This window comes from Tenrec ecaudatus, chromosome 12 (genome assembly GCF_050624435.1).
Source record: "Tenrec ecaudatus isolate mTenEca1 chromosome 12, mTenEca1.hap1, whole genome shotgun sequence".
Taxonomy (NCBI): Eukaryota; Metazoa; Chordata; class Mammalia; order Afrosoricida; family Tenrecidae; genus Tenrec; species Tenrec ecaudatus.
In genome coordinates this window covers 118863175-118882768 of record NC_134541.1, presented here as the reverse complement: position 1 = coordinate 118882768, position 19594 = coordinate 118863175, and the positions used below count along the sequence as shown (strand labels likewise).

Genomic DNA, 19594 nt, shown 5'->3' with positions numbered 1-19594 from the left:
AGCACAGGGCCTGCCTTTTAGGATCGTATATAGTTTGATAGTTGCCAGAGTTAAAAATATTAGAATTTAATTCAGAATATTTGAGGGGAAGGGTTATTTACTCAGGTTATTTACAACTCAGTGTGTTGTATCCAAGTCTCTAGTGCTTTCCACCGATCTACTTTTATTGTCAACAGCGACAGGCCAACTTACATGTAGTACAGAGGAAGGTCATGGGGTTGTGGGTTCTGATCGACCTTACTCTGTCTCTCAGTGTCTGTGTTGTCCTAGGCAAGGCGCTTCACTTCTGTGACCCCCACGCCGTCCTGTGTATGAAAAGGCTGCATCCACAGCTCACATGTATCGAGCGTTTGTGGAGTGTCAGGTGGACATGTAAAGTTTAATCCTCACAGTCGACCAACTACATACAACCCATGGACCCAATCTGGCCTGCTGTTTCCTTTGTAAATAAAATTTTATTGGCTCATTTGTTTACATGGCATCTGGCTGCTTTCATACTGCAATGGAAGACCACTCTTCAAAGCCTAAAGTAGTTACCATCTGAGTTTTTATAGGTAAAGTTTGCTGAACCTTGATACAGACCAAGCATGTGAAGGGAATGGTCACAGTATTGTTTGTTGCCTTGGCCATGACGAGACCGCCGATATTGCTGATTCGGAAGGTCCCACTCCATTCCACAAACCGTGCCTCTTCCTGTCTTCAGTCCCCTCAGCTTCAGAGCACTTTCCTGTTGGTTTAGAGTAATGGTGTTCTCTTTGCTTTTTCTCAGGGGGATTTTCAACTCGACCATTTGTGAGAAGTGTCCAGCGTCAAAGCTTGTCATCCAGATCCTCTGTCACCAGCCCCTTGGCTGTCAACGAAAGCTGCATGAGGCCATCTTGGTCCCTATCTGCGAAGCTGCAGATGCGCTCCAATTCTCCTTCCCGATTCTCAGGGGACTCTCCGATTCACACCTCCGCCTCTACCCTGGAGAAGATTGGCGAGGCAGTGGATGACAAGGTCTCCGTCTCCTGCTTTGGTAGTTTGAGAAACCTTTCTAGCACTTACCAGGAAGCGAGCGATAGTCCCAGTCGACGTGAGCACAGAGCTGTGGGCCGGGCCCCTCTGGCCGTCATGGAAGGTGTGTTCAAAGAAGTCCCAGAGGCCTGCAAATTGAACTCCAGTCTTGCCGACGCACAGAGCAAAAAGGCAGCCCGGGGGGATCGTTTGCCCTCGGTCTCTGATCCTTTCGATAACAACAACCAGATTGCGTATGTGGATCAGAGCGATTCTGTCGACAACTCTCCAGTCAAAGAGGTGAAGCCACCAAGCCACCCTGGCTCCTTCTCAAAGAAGCCAGAGAGCACAGCCAAGAGGTCGCCCAGCAGCAAAGGTCCGTCTGAACCAGATAAAAGCTCGCGGAAGGGGAGACCGGTCTTGGCAAGCCAGGAATCATCTCTGTCAAGTACATCTCCTTCTTCTCCCATTCCCGTAAAAGTTTCTGTAAAACCCTCCCGTTCCCGGAGCAAGGCAGATTCTTCTTCCAGGACCAGTGGACGTCATGCATCCCCTGCCCCTCCCAAAAAGGAGTCATCCCCCAAATCCAAGGACGCTGGATCATCTCCTTCACCACAGAAGCAGAAGTCCACCTCTCCCCTCACGTCCTCGTCTGCCAAAAAACCCGCCGGCCCTGCCACCAGGGGACCGTTCCCTCCTGGGAAGAGCAGGACTTCAGACCGAAGCCTAAGTCGAGAAGGCTCTAGACAAAGCCTCGGTTCTGACAGGGCCAGCATCACCCCCACCTCCAAACCCGGCTCCCCTTGGGTGGGTCAGACCAGAGTCGGGGAGGGCAGAGGGGACAGCAAGCACGTGAGGAGCTCCTCCATGGCCAGCCTGCGGTCTCCCAGCCTGAGCATGAAGTCTGGTCTGAAGAGGGACAGCAAGTCCGAGGACAAGGGGCTGTCCTTCTTCAAATCAGCCCTGAGACAGAAGGAAACCCGGCGGTCCACTGATCTTGGCAAGACAGCGCTGCTCTCGAAGAAGGCAGGCGCGGGTTCTGCCAAGTCAGCCTGTCAGAGTTCCGGGGAGGAGAAGTCGGAGAAGGGCTCCCAGCCTCCAGCCTCCCAGCTGCCCGGCCCAAATCCGGTTGGAAAAGAGCAGCGAGTTGGCAAGGACCCTGCTTCTGCCAAGCATTCCCTGCTGTCCACTCGCAAATCCAAGTCTTCCCAGCTAGACTCTGGAGTGCCCTCATCTCCTGGTGGCAGGCAGTCGGCTGAAAAATCCTCAAAAAAGTTCTCTTCTAGCATGCAAACCTCTGCACGGCCTTCTTCTCACCAACCTCAGTGAATTTCTGCAATCCAAGTGTTTTATCTGTCAGAATGTTTATTTATTTAAAAACCCTTCCCCTTTCCCACCAAAGCCCTCTCTGCTTTTGTATTTTCCAGGTGATGTGCCTGGTGTGGGTGTGGGTGTGTGGGTGTGGGTGTGCCCACGTATGTGAGGAGAATTCGGTTGTATATTGTTTGAAGTGGCGCCTTACTCTACCATTGAACCAAATAACAGCCATAGGCAAAGCATTGATACCAAGCTAACTGGAATAATTATAGACGCTCCCCCTGGACAGTCCCCGCAGCAATCGTACCCATTTCTTTCTGGAGAATTCTAACGACCTTTGTTGGACACGAGGGGTTTCGAGCCTGGGAGCCAGTCAAGGTCTCATTCATGTACTCTGCCGAGGAGGGGCTGTTTGTCCCGGGTCTCCTCCGAGCACCGTTTGCCCTCACGCGGATCCTTGTGTAGCACCCGGAGCGCCAAGCACTGTGACGCTCGCTCCCAGCCGGACAACCCGAGGGAAGACTGTTGCTTTCTGCACTTTCACCCCATTTCCCAGTCTTTGTAAAGGGCAATATTTTAACACTAATGTTTCTCAGGTATTTCCTCAGTTAGCTTAGGGTGGATGTGTAGCAGTGGATGGATTAAAGAGGGTGCCAGGTTTGTGACTGTGTCATTTCTCCTACTGCCACGCCTGGAAGTGTTGAGAGGCAGGCATGGACTCGTCTACCACCTTCCTGCGGCAGATGTGCCCTGTGCGTGCCTGGGCGCTGCCTGACTGAGAATATGCTCCAGGAGTGGGCGCGGGGTGGAGCCAGAAAGCCAGGCATGAGTCGTTCAGTTTTTCCCCTCTACATTTGGGAGCTTGGGCCACGAGGGTTTTACACGAGCAGTTAACACCTCCCAGCTTCCTGGAAAGAATGGGTTCTCAGTTGGATGTGTGAATCTGTGCCATCTTCCTTCTCTGGTGTTCCTGTTTTGTCTGTTACACACCGGAAGCTCTGTGCTGCCCCTGTGTTCGCACACTCATGTGGTGTTGTCCCGTAACGTGGAGAGGAGAGACGATGTCTAATGCCCAGTCGGTGAGGCCAGGTTGCAGTGACGTGTGACAGTACAGGCACCACGTGCACTTCCAAGTCTGCTTGTCCGTCCTTCCTTCCTTCCTTCCTTCCTTCCTTCCTTCCTTCCTTCCTTCCTTCCTTCCTTCCTTCCTTCCTTCCTTCTCTGTGCTGAGGTTTCACTTCCCACCCAGAGCTCTTCACAAGCAGGAGGTGCCGTCTGGCGGTGGTGCAAATTACACTTCTGGCTTAAGAAAAAGTGGGCCTCACACAGATCTGGATAAGATGCACCTTCTTGCAAGCCTTTTGGAGATATCCTGGTCATGTTTACCTGCTTGATTTTCAGTATATATATATATATTCTCTTTTTAAATGTTCAGGGTCGCGCTCCTTGTTCTCCTTGAATAGCATTTGTCACTTTGTCATGAATCCCAGCATGCTGAGTTACGTGCTTTGAATTGTTAGTTGTTGTTCCCCCACCCCCACCCCCACCCCCCATCCAGATCCAGTCGTATAGACACTTCCAAGTTCTTTCCGAACTCTGGGTGCACAGATCTGGTATAATTTTCCTTTTCAGTATTCCTGTGTAGGAAGTGAGTAGTATGCACATACATGCATAGCTATGAATTCCGCACTGCCTTTTGTTCTTCACTATTATTTTCATGAATACCTCTTGCGAAATGTTTCCAGTGGGTTCCTTCAAGTTTATTTTGCTGCTAATTTGAGCATTAGCAGGCCACAGGCAAGTCTGGAGGCCATTTATTATAAGGGTAGCTGGAATTTTCAGACACTTGCAGTGTTTAAGACTTAACACCTGCAGCCCTGTGGAAGTTGCCATCCTGCTCAAGGTAATTCATCGATCCCGAGCCTGTTGCCCATTGCCCTGGCGGGACCTCCACTCACCTCCTCACTCCGCTTCCCTGGCTGACAGCACAGACGTCTGGAGGCCGGTACAGCACAACAGTGGCTGCTGGATGACTTGCTGGCCCCACCCACCGCCTCCAGCATCACCTTCCCAGCAAGCCAGAGGTTAGCTCTGCCAGCTCTCTCCTCTGTTTTTCATTGACTGCGTTCAGTCCTGACGAAGATGGACCATGGGTAAAGAGTGACAACATTAGGAATTAAGTATTTATTTAATTCGATCCTCTCATTTCTCTCATTTGAAATCTCCTTGCTGTCTGAAGCTGTGAAGCCAGTCTTAGAATGAAAGGTTTTTAAGAACACTTTCCCTTCTGTAATCAGTTAAGCATTAATAGAAGCTAGTTTTATTTTTCTAGTGATAAATGGTGATTTTTATTCTTGAATCATGTAGGAATACATTTACTGTTATGGCTCGTCTCTTGAAAAAAAATTGTTTTTCAGTAGGCCCCTTTAATTTTCCATGGGAATCTCAGAAATGAAATTTCAGTATCTGATAGCTGCCTGCCTGTGGGGTTTAGTCCTTGTTCCAGATTTCATTAAGTAGAGGGGAAAAATTGGGAGTTATTATGACATTGTCTATGCAACTTAAAACTTAACCTTCTGTGGTTACTAAATGATGGAAATCTTATCCCTAGCTTAAGAACAACTTTAAGCCACAGAAAAGAATATTTTGCTCCAATATTTTGGAGGTGCTCTTTGGAGGTAGATCATATCCTTGGGGGACATTTTTAGTTCCATTTATTCCTTTGGTAGGAATTTAGGGTGTCAGAGTTTGCTTTTTTATTTGCCTGGTGTTTGGCATAATGAGCATGTACCAGGGGGCATGAAAAAGTTTATAAGAAAAATTCCCTATCTTTTCATTTTGTTTCCCACAAACGCCGTGATGCCCTCTGGGGTGTGACTTTGGGCTCGGGTTACTGCTGAAGGCAGTAAGACTGGGTTGATGGTCGACAACCAGGAGTGCCTGGTAAGAGCAATGATTTCCTAAAAGGCACAAAATGAGCAACAGTAGTGTTGCAACTGTAATGTCTGGCTCTTAAATGTTTTTATTCTTGATTTCTCTTCCTGTAGACATCCTGTGCGCTGAGGCTATGTCATTCCTTAAGACAGCCCTACGCCTTGACTTTGTAATACCATACAGAGAAGGTGGAAGCACAAAGGAAAACCATTAAAAAGGAAATACCCTTCCTTCCTGGCATCATAGACCACCTCTCCCACCCCTTTTGTATTTCCTCATCCTAAAAACAGCCTAACTGAAAGTAAGTAGCAAAATGCTGGACCAATAGAAATGGATATGGGAATATTTTGGGTGTGATAAAACATTGTGATTGTAAGGCTCCCTTAAACTCTGCTGTAATTGTTTATTTATTCTGCAAACATTCTTGGAAGGCCTGCTGAGTTTTGTGAAGGTGAGCTGAAAGCTTCCGGGATGTGCTATAGCTGAGAAGCCTGGGGAGCACAGCCTGCGGACCAAGGGACGCTGCCGCTGCCACAATGGAGTGACGGTCGGTCCTTTGGAGCAAAAGGATCCAGTGGATTCTGGTGGATCAGCGAAGGCTTGTGGTTCTCGGGAGCAAATCTGTTCTGTTCTGAAAACCAAAAGTGCCCTTCATCCTTGGAGACATTTTACTCGTCCATTCGCTTTTCCAGACTGCGCTGTCTCTAGTACTTAGGGGTTGAAAATTCATTATGTAATCAATCTGCATTAGAAGTTGACCATCCCTGTGTGTATAAGATAGTTGTGGGGATTCTTTGGGGGTGGGGGGAGGAAAATGGGCATCCTTCTGAAATAACTATCATGACAAAAACGAGAACAGTTTGTAAAAGGAGTGACGAGGGCAGCCTTAGCAAAAGTGGAGTCGAAATGCTGCGAAACAAACAGCTCACTTCTTTTAAATAAGCGTGCTTTAAAGAGTAGACTGACACCTACCATTACATTTCATTCTGACCCATTAGTCAAGCGTTGAAGTCATTGTTTCCTACGTAGGGTATCACAAGTGTGGGGCACAGAACTAATGAGTGTGTCCGGCTTGGATTTGGGTAGTCTTCAAATTATAAGCACAGTTTCAATAAAACACGTGTTCTGTGAGGTGTGTCGGACTTTGTATTCTTTGGAGGTGAGAAGGGCAAGAATTGCCGACAAGCCAGTGCCTGCATCATACACAGAAGTATAAAAAGCTGTCACTTTGTCATTTTAGTCTCATTAGAGGCATTGCTAAACCGGATTACTTGCTTCAGGTGGAGCCCAATGTTTCTATTTAACCGAAGGCTCCTTGTCTCTCTCCACCTTTCTCTCAGCTCCCCAAGTGTTTGTCTTTCAGCTGCATTCTGAGCATGGCCCATCAACTTTTCCCCAAGTCATGAGAGCAGTTTCGCATGGCCTCTAGTTCGTCCAGACCTATGCAAGCAACCAATCCAAACAGACCGCACTAAGTACGCTTTCTTAAAGAAAGGCAAGTGTTAGATTATGGAGCTCTATTTTTGAATTTGTAATTTTTTAAATGTGGCTTAAGCATCAATACAGAAGAGCACGAATGTGATTTCATGTTTTGTTTTGCACATGTGGTTTTTCTTGGCCAATTTTTTTTTAATCCATGGCAAGATTGCGTGTAAAGTAAGTATTTTGCAAACAGAAATGGAATCGGCTGTGTTGAACACACACCAGTTTATATACTATATGTAGCCCGAAGACTTTCTAAAGTATTTTGTTCTATAAACAACCTGCCATTTTCTATAGATTTTAATTTTTTATATCTTCTAGGGTTCTATTGTAGTCACAAGGAAAGAATGTGGCTTCTAATAGTGCTGACAATTTAAAATGCTTTTGTAGACTTAAACGCTGTTTGGAACGCGTTGACGCTTCCCAGCCGCTGGTTCCAATAAGACGAAGCCCATTGGACCGTCTGGTAGTGTGGCACCGAGGCTTAGGTTCTAGACCCACCTCACATTCCCCGTTGGGGGAGGCGAGTGGAAGGGTGTGGAACAGACCTGGGAGCCCTTTGGTAAGCCTCTTCGGAAGGACTCCCCGAGATACGATGCCCAGTTTTCAGTGCAGCACCATGTCGTGGGTGAAAGGAAACAGATCCTGCCCGGGCCCCACTCCCAAGCTTCCATCCCCTCAGTCCAGGGATGATGTTCAGGGCTTACCGTATATTTTCAAGCTTCTAGATGTTTCTAAGGTGCGGTCAGAATGGAGAAAAGCCCCTGTAATGAAGTGCCCTTGCTGAGTTTCATGGCGAGAATCACTGCCACAGCCAGTACTCCAGGGAGTGACTGAGTCAGATTGCTCAGTTGTCTGGAGAAAGGTGGTGGTGGTGGGGGGGGGGGGGGACAGCTCTAGATAGCAGCCACCTGTTTGAGGCGTGGGCTTGTCTGATTTGGGTGCTTGGGACATGGTAGCCCAGTACTTGCCAGTCTGGTGGGGCAAGCGGCGGTCTCTGTTTGCTGGAGCAGATAGGGTGCCTGTGGGGGCTTGGGGTGGGGATCCTCATCCTCCCTCGCCGGTACTGCTGGATCCCCCAGCTGGTGAGCAGGCCGTGGAATAGGAAAGTCACTATGGTTAGAAAATGCTGAACAGCAGCTTAGAAACCACCGGTTAACCTTGAAACACCTGTCCCCGCTGTTGCAGTGAGTGGATTAGTTGTTGCTAGTTTGTAGCAACCCCCAGACTGCCTCTGACCTTCCTGTTCAGCCCGTTCTCTACTCTAGTCCTTGTTTATCTGCAATGTCATTTCAGGAAGCATTTTTGGTTTTAAAATGTGAAAAATTTTTATTTGGACTCTTGATGTGACACTCATTAGCTATTTTTCATGTAATAAGAGATATATGCTCATCTAAGAAGGTGACCATATATGTTCATGTATAGAAGAGGCAATGGGATTTGGTTTTAACCTGTGGTGAGCTGAAAACTACACCATCTTAAACCATCTGCAGGGCTTCTGCGATGATTTCATCCTGTTGAGCATTCTGCTGCCTACCAACAAAAGGAAGAAGTTTACCTGGTATTTTCAAAATCCCAAGTTGGAAACGCTCCATTAAGAGGGCCGCACAGAGCAGTGATACCTGTGGGAATCGTGAAAATGCAATATGGGACTTTCCTAGGTGCTATTTTAACCGGCGTGGCCATTCTACCCAATGGCGAGGCAGTGCGGGACTTTCTGAGTTCAAGCCGAGTGTGGCGGCCTTTCAGATCTGCGCTCCTGGTCCCTCCCAGGTCTGGTTCCCAAGACACCTCTCACCACTGGTTAAAATTAAATGTAAGCCCCATTACAAAAGAGTTTCTAGACTGACTCTTCATGTTTTCACACTGGAATTTCTATAGCTGTCTTAAAAGCTGCATGTCATGTCTCTGTACACACACCGCTTCGCTGTACGTAGACCTGCTAGTGGTTCTTGTGTGATGCCCTTTAGTTGCATAGTAATTTGGAGGGCAGTATGTCTTTCCACGAGGCTGGAGAAAAACCATGTATCATACATTTTAAATTATTTTAGAACAAGTGCATGAGATGTGTCATTGACGTCTGTTATTTATTTGTATGTTTAATTATTCATGGTGTATGCACTTTTAATAAGCAGAATTTATATTTTTATGTTAAAATGTTTTATTTCTGAAACAGCAGTTGGTTATATAGCATACAGTTGGAATTACGAGAAAAGTGGAAATGTAACAAAATATAATAAATTTATTACACGATGCCCTCTTCAAGCTATATTCATACTCTCTCCCTCTCGCCAGCCAGTACCTTTTTGGTATTGACTGATGATATCCTAGTGCTGCAGCACTCAAAGGTCTTGCAAATATCGATGGTAAAAAAAAGCAAGAAACGCTACATGTGAAACTTTAAAACAACAACAAAAAGCTCACATTCATGCTGCCTTATTCCCCCATGTCCTGGACCTTGAAGCTGCAGAGGAGCTCCATGTGATATTTCACTCTCCCCCCCCCCCCCTTCTCCCGAACTTTCTGATGGGAGGAAATGGTCCTCTCCCTCCTGGTGTTTCTTGGTGTGTCTTCACGCTTAACCTGCCCGCCTGGTAAACGCGCCCAGTTTAACTGCCCTTAGCACGGCTCCCTCTCAAGGATGCAACACCACTTATGGCCACCTGGGGGCGCCGAAGGCCTCCGTCCTCAAATGGTATGTGAGACGTCCCACGTGCTTGCTCTGAGCCCCGCCTCTGCAGATGCACATGAATGCACATAGAGGAGTGGGGTGTTGGTGGGCAGGGGGTTCCGTTTAGGTGAGTCTGTACCCAGAACTGCAGAACACATTAGATGGTTTAAAAATAAGGCAAGGAAACCGCCCCTTAATGAGGATGCCTGTGAACCACATGACATGCAGGCCAATGCGCAGCCCTTACTGGACGCTCTTCAAAAGCATTTGGCCCTGTAGCATACTATGCACCCATGAACCCTCATAATGCCTGAAATTGTTTACAGGCCATTAAATACATAGAACAGTGAGAAGTATCAAAATTATTTAGTCTTAATTTGGAGGAACTTTTCAAACATGGAATTGTCAGCAGCACCCATCAGAACATTTCCACCTCTAAACCTTCTCGAAGGAGCAACCGTCTAATGAGGCCTTGAGCCTGGTGTTCCTGCAGCCAGCTTGTACGCCCCAGTGAGACTGAACCTCCAGAACTCTGCTGGATGGGCCTCCCTGCTCAGCCTTTTCTCCTCCTAAGAATCTGTTTCCCTCCTTGCTGCCAGACTCCCTCCCTCAGCCTGGTGGATATCACCTCAGGAATGGTCTGGGTCTGCCTCACGTAGACGGGAATGTATTCATGCTCTGTTCTGACATGTCACCCCCTGCCAACATCTGCACAGAGAGGACCAGGGCTCTCCGCTCCCATCGTGGTTTTAGGTCAAGCCTCGCACCCTCAGCATTCAGCGGAGGTGTTGTTTGGCGTACTCTGGATTGAGAACTTCTTGCTTGGTTTTCCTTGAAGAAAGCAGGGAGGTGATTCAAGTCAGACTAGTATTGCCATTAGTCTCTCCCTGCCACTAGTCTGGTCTCTGTTGTGCCCCCAAGTGATTTCCACCCGGGAGTCCGATGTGGCACCCAAATCTGTGCCTATGTTATGTGGTAGCTGTCGTGTTGATAGCTCATGAGGTCCCGATTCCCCACCTTAGCTAGGTGGCGTCAGGTATACTCAAACCTGCAGGTTGTAGGCAGCTCTGGGGGGATTGTCTCCAAGTCATTCCAGAAACTATGAAAAGGTGCCTTAGTAAGCAGGCTGTCTTATTCTACGCCTCTTGTTTAAAAAGAATAACACATAGCGACTCAACCCCAGAGAACATTCAGCATTTCGTTCTAGTCCCCTTTCCAGCAAACTTCACAGTGTGCAGTCGGGTCCAGAGATTCAGAAGTGAAGGAGCCAGGTAACTTCTTAACTCTCAAGAATGGGGATATAGGAAGCACACAGGTTGGACTGAGGACAGAGGGACAGACCTCAGGTTCCCAAGGCCAAAAAATGATGTGGTGGGAAAGGTGTCACTGTCAGAGCTGAGTCTTGGTTGAGCGGTGTCCCCTGTGTGACTCGGTGCTGAGGACATGACCCTGCTTCCTGAGGAGCCTGCCCTCTAGACTGGCCAAGTTGGCTTTAGGTAACATTTCAGCCAATGGCATCATTTTCTGATTGCTTTCCCCAATGCACCGCATTGGCCACTTTCTAACCCAACATTCTGTCCTGTGTCGAATGTTTTCCCCTGAAGGACCCACAAGACCCCTTCCCTTCCCTCCTTCACGTCTTCTCTCAGACGTCACCTCAGCCAGGTCTCCCCTGACCACCCTTTGGAGACATTGCATCCCACCTCCCAGCTCGTTCTTCCCCACTTTATTTATTTAGCTTTGTGCATGTTTATTGATGTTTGCGATCTCACTCTCCCTGGCCTCCCAGGTGACTCCTGTGAGAGCGGAACCTGTTCTGTTCTCAGCTTGTTTTCCCAGCACCTAAGCGAGTGTCAATTACATAGTTAGTAAACATTTATTTATTAACTAGGCTATTGGGTTTCCTGGGGAATCAACTATTCTAGTGAAGAATCGTACTACTTGTACCAATAGGGTGGTGACAGTTAAAGGGGAATGATGAATAGGAAGTATTGGCACAGTGCCTGGTATAGAAAGTGCCCAGTGGGTGGTGCTGTGGATAATACATGATGAGAGGAAGGACCGGCCCTCCTGGGAGCTTTGTGGAAGAGGAGCAAAGGCAGTGGAGCAGAAAGCCCACATTGCAGGCAGGGAACTGCTTGCACTTTCTGGGAAGTCTGGGAGTTCAGCGTCCTAACACGTATGGCAGGAAGGCAGAGGCCTCTGGTGATCTGCTAGAGAAAACAAAGATCCAAGAAGAGGTCTTCATTTGGGGAAAGGGTGAGGTCCAGTTGCGCCTTGATGTGCTCACATGGCAATGGCTGCCATCAGCGTCCTGCTCAGAAGCGTATTGCAGCAACCTGGATGCAGCCTGTGAAAGAGCTAGCCTCCAGCAGTCCATGCTGGGTAGAAGGCGAGGAGACATGCTCAGACTCCAGTCTGACGGCTAGGTTTGCATATTGGTACCAGCACTTGTTGATTAGGCAATTTAACAGAATGTTTGACATTTCTGCAATGTACATGTACAACAAAATGACATGTTCATCATATTGTTGAGTACTTTTTGAAGAACAGTTTTACGGGATTAGAATTCTCATTGGTAGTTTTGTTTCCTAATCATTCTGTGGTCTGCTGGCTTTCATTGCTTCTGCTGAGAAGTCGGGGAAACTGCTAGGAGGGGCATATATATTAAAAAAACAACCATTTGCGTTTGTCTGAAATTCAAACTTAACTGGACATCTATTTTGTTGTTAAATCTGACAACCCAATTCATCTGGCAACCAATCTGCTATTAAACACATACAATTGTGATCTTTTTAAGGTACTGCGTGATTTTTAGTTCTAGAATTTCCATTGGGTTCATAATAGATTCTAGAGTTCGATGAAATCCCCCTCTTTGTCATCTGTTATATGAGTCAGTTCTTTTAAAGCATCTGATAACAGTATGTGGTCACCTCTTGATCTCTTTATACTCTGCTTTGTCTTGTTTTCCTTTTGAGCCTACTTCTTGGGAGTGTTTTTTAATTAATGCTAGACAGAAGTAGACACAATTTATAAAGGCTACTCAATGGTGACATACTCCGCCAGAGTGGCTCTACTTCTTTCCTGGTGGGCACCTAGCGAATGCCAGCATTCGAAACCAGACTGGACCTATCTTTGGCTCATTTTGCACAAGATTAGTCATTCCTGCCTTTATTCATTGTATCTTATTTGTAGAATACCTACTATGTGCCAAGCACTGGCCTGGGGCTTGGGAGTACATCAGGGAACAAGAGATGCAGACAGAAACAGAGACCAGCGTCCTGGGTGAAATGTACAGCAGTGCAACCAGAGTGATATTATAAAACAGTATGAAGATAGGCACCCAAACCTCTGAGCCCCCCCCCCACTACTTCCCCATCCAGCAGCCTTCCTAAAAGACATCACTACTCCCCCCCCCACACACACACACACTTAAGCCAGAAACAGAGTCCATTCTTGGCACTTCACTTCAACCTCCACGGAACATCTGATCCACTCGAAAGCAGAGTTTAGTTGGTGGTTCTTCCAAAATATATCATAAATCTACTGCTTCTTTTGTTATTCTTGGGTCTCTCAACCACTCCTGCTTCATGTCTGGCACATCACACAGCTTTGGTTTCTTGAACACAGGACTTTGGCACTGACTACCCCACTCCCCTAACACGTCCCCCACCCCCAAATCTGGCAAGCCCCTCATGCAGACCTCATCTCAAATGGGACCTGGGGATGTCCTCCTGGCACCACCATATCTGATCTGCCCTTCATTACCCTGAGCTACTTTTATATTCTCCGCCTCAGAAATGCTTCAACCTTCCCCACCAGAATGTCGTTGCTGAGAGTGGAGTCTGGTGTTTATCTGCCTCCCTGTGGACATATCCCACATGCTCTCAATGGTCAGGAACTGACTAGCCAGCCAAAGTAAGGTTTATTTGTTTTACCCATGTGCAAACAGGCTCCGAAAGAGTAAATAGCCTACCTAAAAATCACACAGGTAATGATAAAGGGGAAGTCTTCCAGATGAAGCTCAAGCCTATTTGACCTTAGAGCATGTAGGCTTTTGCACCTAATTGGTCTAATCCCTACATGATCTGAAGTAGATAGGACCCCTGGTGGTGCAGTGAGGTATGCATTGGGCTACTAGTTGCAAGGTCAGCACTTTAAAGCCACAGGAGAAAGATGAGGTTTTTGATTCCTGTAAAGAGTTACAGGCTCAGAAATGTGTGTCACTGTGAGTCGGAATGAACTTGATGGCACTGAGTTGTGTTTTTTTTGAAAGTTACACTAAATAGAGAAATCGAACAATAAACACATGCAACTGCTCTTCATAAAGGGATTCCTTCTAGATTGCCCAGGTCCTTTTGTAATATAAAATTATACTTCCAATATAATTTTATCTTGCTGAGAATATATACAACAGAACTGACATACCAATTCAACAGTTTATCATAAACCATTTGCTGACATTGATTACATGCTGTGAGTTGTAGCTTTAGCCAACACTGCATCTTGAGGATTTTTTCCCCATCAAAGCTTAATGAAGCCCACATTCTTTCTTCTCGCTCTTCAGAACAGTGTTTTATGGCTACGTTCCCTTTTATATGACCATTTGCCTGTAAATGGACACGTGTGCTGCAGCCACCGTTTTTTCTTACTTTTTATCGTGACTTGGGTGAAATTAGATTGCCATTTGGCACTCCGTGCACATTTTGTTTTGTCACCTTGGTGGCATTCCCCACGTTGTTACAGCCCTCTTCCCACTCCCTCCCTGGACTTCCATTTCCTGCTTTCCCAGCGTTATCCCTGGGCACCTGCTGCCCTTTTGGTCTGGTGTGTTTGACTGTTGTGAGGAGTGACTCCCTCCTTGGTGTGAACTGTTGACCTTAAAGGCCTGTCTGTTGTTTGGTTGAAAATTGAGCCATGGGTGTGAGTTGAGTTCAAGCCCGAAGGGTATCCAAAAGTCTTAGTCTCAGGGTTTCATCAGTCTCTATTAGACCCTGCTCTTTTTTTCATGCGTTGAGTTTTGTTCATTTTGGTCCCATGCTTTTGTGTCCTGTTCAGAGCACTCTACCATGGTAGCCGGGCACCTTGTACTTCTGGTCTCAGAGTCATGGCATCTGAGGTGCTGCGTTAGTGGTTTCCGTGCGCTTTCTAACCTGCCTTTGTCTGCAGACGGCAGTAGACCAGTAGGTAGTTGATCCCTAGGTAGCCTAAGCTCTTAAGGCCCCAGTCACTATTCACCAAAGCAGGATGTTTTTGTGAACTATCTTATGTCAACTGATAAGGCTTTCTTTCTGTAATCATTGATGAATTTTCTCTTAATCCAGAAATTGAAGGAATTTCTACTTCTTGGCAACTATTTTTTAAGTCATTTTATTGGGGGCTCTTACATCTCTTATGACATTCCATGCATCAATTGTATCAAGCATATTTGTACCTATATTGCCATCATCATTTCCAAAATCTTGACAACTATTTTGGAGACCTTTCTTGGGTTGCTTTGTTTGTTTTTAGCTTAAAATCTTTAAAAAAATCTTTTTATTGGGGGCTCATACAGCTCTATTACAATCCATCCATCCATCCATTGTGTCAAGCACATTTGTACATTTGTTGCCATCATCATTCTCAAAACATTTGCTTTCTACTTGAGCCCTTGGTATCATTTTCCCCTCCCTCCCGACACCCCCATCCCCCATGAACACCTGATAATTTATAAATGATTATTTTGTCATATCTTACACCATTCGACATCTCCCTTCATCCACTTCTCCGTTGTCTGTACCCCCTTTCTTCCGTACCTTCCCCCCACCCAGTTCAGGGAATTTTCTGACATCCTTTCACCAACTTCGCTCAAAGCGACTGCCTTCTGTTAGCGCAGCTCAACTAGCCAAGTTAACACGGGCACAACACACCAGCTACATGCCAGTCTTTATTTGGATGTCATTCGCTTTTCCCCTGCTGTCCTTTCTTTGTCTGATCCAGGATCCAATTTAGGATCCCACATTACATTCAGTTGTCACCTCTCAGTCTCCTCTAAGGTGTGCCAGTTCCTCAATCTTTCATTGTCCCTTACGACCTTGACACTCTAAAGAATACTGACAGTTATTTTCTGGTATGTCACTTGTTTTCTCCTGAGTCGATGGAGGGTTACATACATTTGGGCCAGAACACCACCGAAGTGCCCTCGTCCATGCGTCCTGGGGCTGCGTGGTCCTGGTGCCGCAGCCCTGGCGATGGTGCCATTGATCACTCGAATAAGGCGGTGCTGCTGGGTTTCTCCACGGTAAAACGACTCTTCTCTCCTTTTAATGAGCCTCTATCGTGGGGAGATATTTTAGGCCATGCACACATCCTGCTTCTCTTCAATCCTGGCCTCCTAATTTTAGCATCCATCAGTGGGCCCTCCCCGTCACCATTTTTATTACTGTGGTATCCTAATGGTGAAAAGAAACCTATTTTAGAAGCTCATTGAACAAGAAGCCCTGAGGTGGTAGGGCAGTTTCAGGGGCTAGTCCAGTATCTATCAAGGACCCAACCAGTTTTGTCATCCAGCCAACGTTGGCTCATGGCTAGTCCACAGGTGTCAAGAGTAGAAAAATGTTCCACAAAGTTCCGGTAGCTGATGTTTTTCTTAGATCACTAGACCTGTCTTTCAAGGCACCTCTGATGAACTTGAACCTTTTTTGTTAGCAAGCTGAGTATGGTAACCATTTACATCACCCATTGCCAAGGGCCCTTCCTAGTCTTCACTCTGCCATTCTTGCTACACTGGCCACATGGGGTCACCTGGAGCTGGGGTCAACTTGACAGCAACTGGTTTGGCCCTTGATCCCGAGGCGCTGTGCCGACCAACCGACCTCTGCAGTTGCCCTGCCTTGGGACTTCTTGTTACGCGAGCTTGTAAAAAAGCTTGTTTGTACTTGCCCTTCGACTTGGCTTTCAGTGGCTGCCACAGGTGAACATGGCCAGATCCAGCTGACAAGAACAAAGGCCTTTGCTTCCACTGCCTAGATCTCTTGACAAGAGAGGATAAAATTTCCCAGAACCCCCTTGCTTTCTGAACACCTATCCAATCCACTGGCCAGGATCGGACACCTGCCTTTGGCCCTGTTGTGAGGACAGGGGTGTGTGTGTGTGTGTAACTGACATTTTCGAAAGTCAGCTTGGGCAGTGGGGCATGTTGGGAGACTGCACGCTGGGAGTCTGCCACGCTACGGCAGCCCCAGCACCTCACACGGTCCCCCACAGGCCGGTGCTCAGAAAATCTCTGTCTCTGACCTGGTGACAGACAGTCTGCCGCTCTCTGCAAGCGGCTTAGTGCACCAATCTCGGCGAGAAGTCTCCCTTGGAGAGGAGATTCCAACATAAGTGTGGGCAGCGTGGCCACTCTGCATGGCGAGTGGGGGTCCCAGAGGGGAGAGTCCTCAGGGCAGCGGCCTCTATGGGGGGGCTGCCCCCTGGCCCTGGAGAAACCTGGGGAGGCATGACGGAAGGGAGGCAGAGAAGCCTGGCTGCTGGGTCTGTCCACCTCCACTCCAGAGGTTCTAGAGAGGAAGAGGGGAGCTGAAGGGACGTCTGTGGGAGCACTCGGGAGTCTTACTCTGGGGGGCCCCAGACACAGCCTGGTAGCTTGTTTGGTAAATAATGACATTGTTATAAATATTTAATAAGTCAGGGACTGCAGCCCATGAAAAATGGATGAGGTCCCTGTGTGGGAAATGCAGGCTTTTCTTTCTCTACGTCTGCTCTCGGGGGGCAGTTAGAACCTGACGTGGGCTCGGCCTGACACCTGTATTTGGGGTAGGGCTGATGAATGGCTGGAGAAATAGTCACCCTGTTTAGGACGCATCAATCCATCATGCTCGAGTTCAGGCTGAGGGAGGAATTCGCGGCCATCAATATTCTCTGTGTTTATTAAGCACCGCGTGTCTCGAGAGCCGCCGAGTCTCGCCTGGGTCCTGGGAGCAGCCTCCGGAAAGGGCACGGCGGCGCCTTGATGAACGGCTTTAATAAGGAGCAGCTTGGAAGTACCTTCCAGTAAGAAATGAATAACAATAATTAGATGTTTCTTAATCATTTATTTATTTTATAATGTATGCCCTGCCTGCTTCCAGAGAAAGAATGGCAGTGGCTTGCAATTAAAACACACCTACCCAGGATGGTTCAAATGAAGATAAACAAGAGATCAGAAACCACGTTGAGGGAGTGCATTTTTCTTAATCAACTTCGCGCCACCGCCGAGAATAGCGTATGCGCCCTTTCCTCCGCTGTCTGCATTTTCTCCACACCAGCGCAGATGTGGAGCGGAGGCCGAAGCTGCCAGCGGTGACCTGCAGCCCCTGCCCCTCCACCCCGGGCACCCAGGCACATTGGCATTTCGTGCCTCGTCCCAAACACACCTGCGTCTGTTGCAGGGAGGCATGAAAAATGAACGCATCTGTCTCAGGCGGAGCTGGTCACGGACGGCGCAGAAAGGAACCACAAAGGGCGACACAGGGGCAACTGCTGCTTAGCAGCCCCTCCTGGATCCCCTGACTGGGGCGCGGCGGCGCCAGACCCTCCTTCAAGTCCCAGGGAGAGCAGGGGAGATGGCTGTGCGGAGCACATCCTGGCTACAGTGGGGAGATGTTTAGGCAGCTCCAGGGTGGGGTCACCAGCGTTTGACTCTTGGCGCTGCCGTGGCAAAAGCCCTTCGAGCGAGCGGGTCCTTCAAAGAACAGAAATGTCTTTTTCCTGCAGCTTAGTGGCTAGGCGATCCAATGCCAAGTACGGCTCTAGAGGGGATACTTCTCGGTCTTGTTCAGCTTCTGGACAGAGCCAGCAGTGTCTACGATTCCCCAGTTTGCTCTCTGGTCCTGGGTCCATGCGGCTCCTTGGAACTCATGTCCTTTAGTTTAGGACAGACCGTACACTGATAGGGCCTCGTGAACCTGTCACCGCAATCCCTGTTCCCCAAACAGGATCACCCCCACAGTCACAGGGACTAGAGTTCCAGCATCCTACTGGAGGTGGGGCAGGAAGGAGACCCCGATTCAGTCTGTACCCTGGGCAGCGGCGATTGAGAGGATCTGAGTGCCCGCTTCTTGAGAACCTTCCAGAGCGAGAGAGTGGAGACTCAACAAATATCCAGCCAGAACCCAGCACTGACCTCTCTGACTTGAGGTCACAGGGATGGACCGGGATGGTCAATGCAGCCAGGATGGTTGAATGTAGATCGTGGGTTCTGGAGCTCCCCTGCCTGTCTTCACCTCCCCCCACCCCCCATCCCCAATGTGATGCACGTAGAGAAATGACTGGATGGGACGGCCCCTGGGTTAGGTACTAGTATTTTCCTGGTTGTCATCCAAGGGGAATGGATGAGGAAATGCCCATGGAAGTCAGGGATCTAGCCCTGGACGAAATCTAAAAAGTTGTGTGGACTTGTGGAATGGGAAGTAACAGCGTGCTGAACAGCTTTAGGAAAATATTTTTGATTCAGTGGGGAACAAAAAGAAATTCCTTCGGCCTTGCTTCACTACAAAAGATGCGATTCAATGTGAGGGGAGGCTTACGAGGTGAACCACCGGCCTCCAAGCCAGGGCTAGACAAGGCACTCAGGAAGTGCTGATGTGAGGTGTCGTCAGGTCAGTTCCAGCTTAAGTACAGCAGAATGAAACACTGCCTCCTCGCGCCAACCTCATAATTGTTCTCTTGTGTGTGAGCCCCTGGTTGCAGCCACTGTCAATCCATCTTATTAAGGGTCTTCTTTTTGGCTGTCCATCTACATTCCCGAACATGATGTTCTCCAGAGACTGGTCTCTCCTGACAACATGTCCAAAGTGTGGGAGACAAAGTCTCGCCGTCCTGGGTCCCAGGGAGCATGCGAGCTGTACCTAGTCTAAGCAGATTTGTGTGTACTTTTGGCAGTCCGTGGTTCTTGCACTAGTCTTCACGCGCAGTATCATTCAGCTGTATCTGCCCTTCTGTGGTCTTCTTTCTCACTGTCCATCTTTTACATGCATCTGAGGTCACTGAGCGCATCTGGGGTTGGGTCAGGAGCACCTGAGTCCTCAAAGTAACATCGTTGCTTTTCAACCCTTAAAAAACAAAAGAAACCTCTGTCCTTCAGGGAAATTTAGTAGCCATTTTACGTGTTAAGACGCTGCCTCTCTCCTCTTGCTGCTCAGTGGGCACCCTTGGGGCGTTCCAAAGAAGTAA

The 19594-nt window shown here is 48.0% G+C and overlaps 1 protein-coding gene across 3 annotated transcripts in view; it reads left to right on the top strand.

Moving 5' to 3' along the window:
• USP31 (ubiquitin specific peptidase 31) overlaps positions 1-6382 on the top strand; it is a 91646-nt gene extending 85264 nt beyond the window's left edge. Inside the window, exons 16-17 of one of the 3 annotated variants that reach the window (XR_012787267.1) lie at positions 770-4397; positions 5361-6382. Coding sequence is in view for 1 of the 3 variants with exons in the window: in XM_075564608.1 (XP_075420723.1) it covers positions 770-2325 (1556 nt within the window). In the remaining 2 variants the exon portion in view is untranslated. Of the gene's footprint in view, positions 1-769 lie in introns of all 3 variants that reach the window. The other 2 variants (XR_012787268.1, XM_075564608.1) reach the window with 2 other exon arrangements.
• Positions 6383-19594: the final 13212 nt, after the last annotated feature.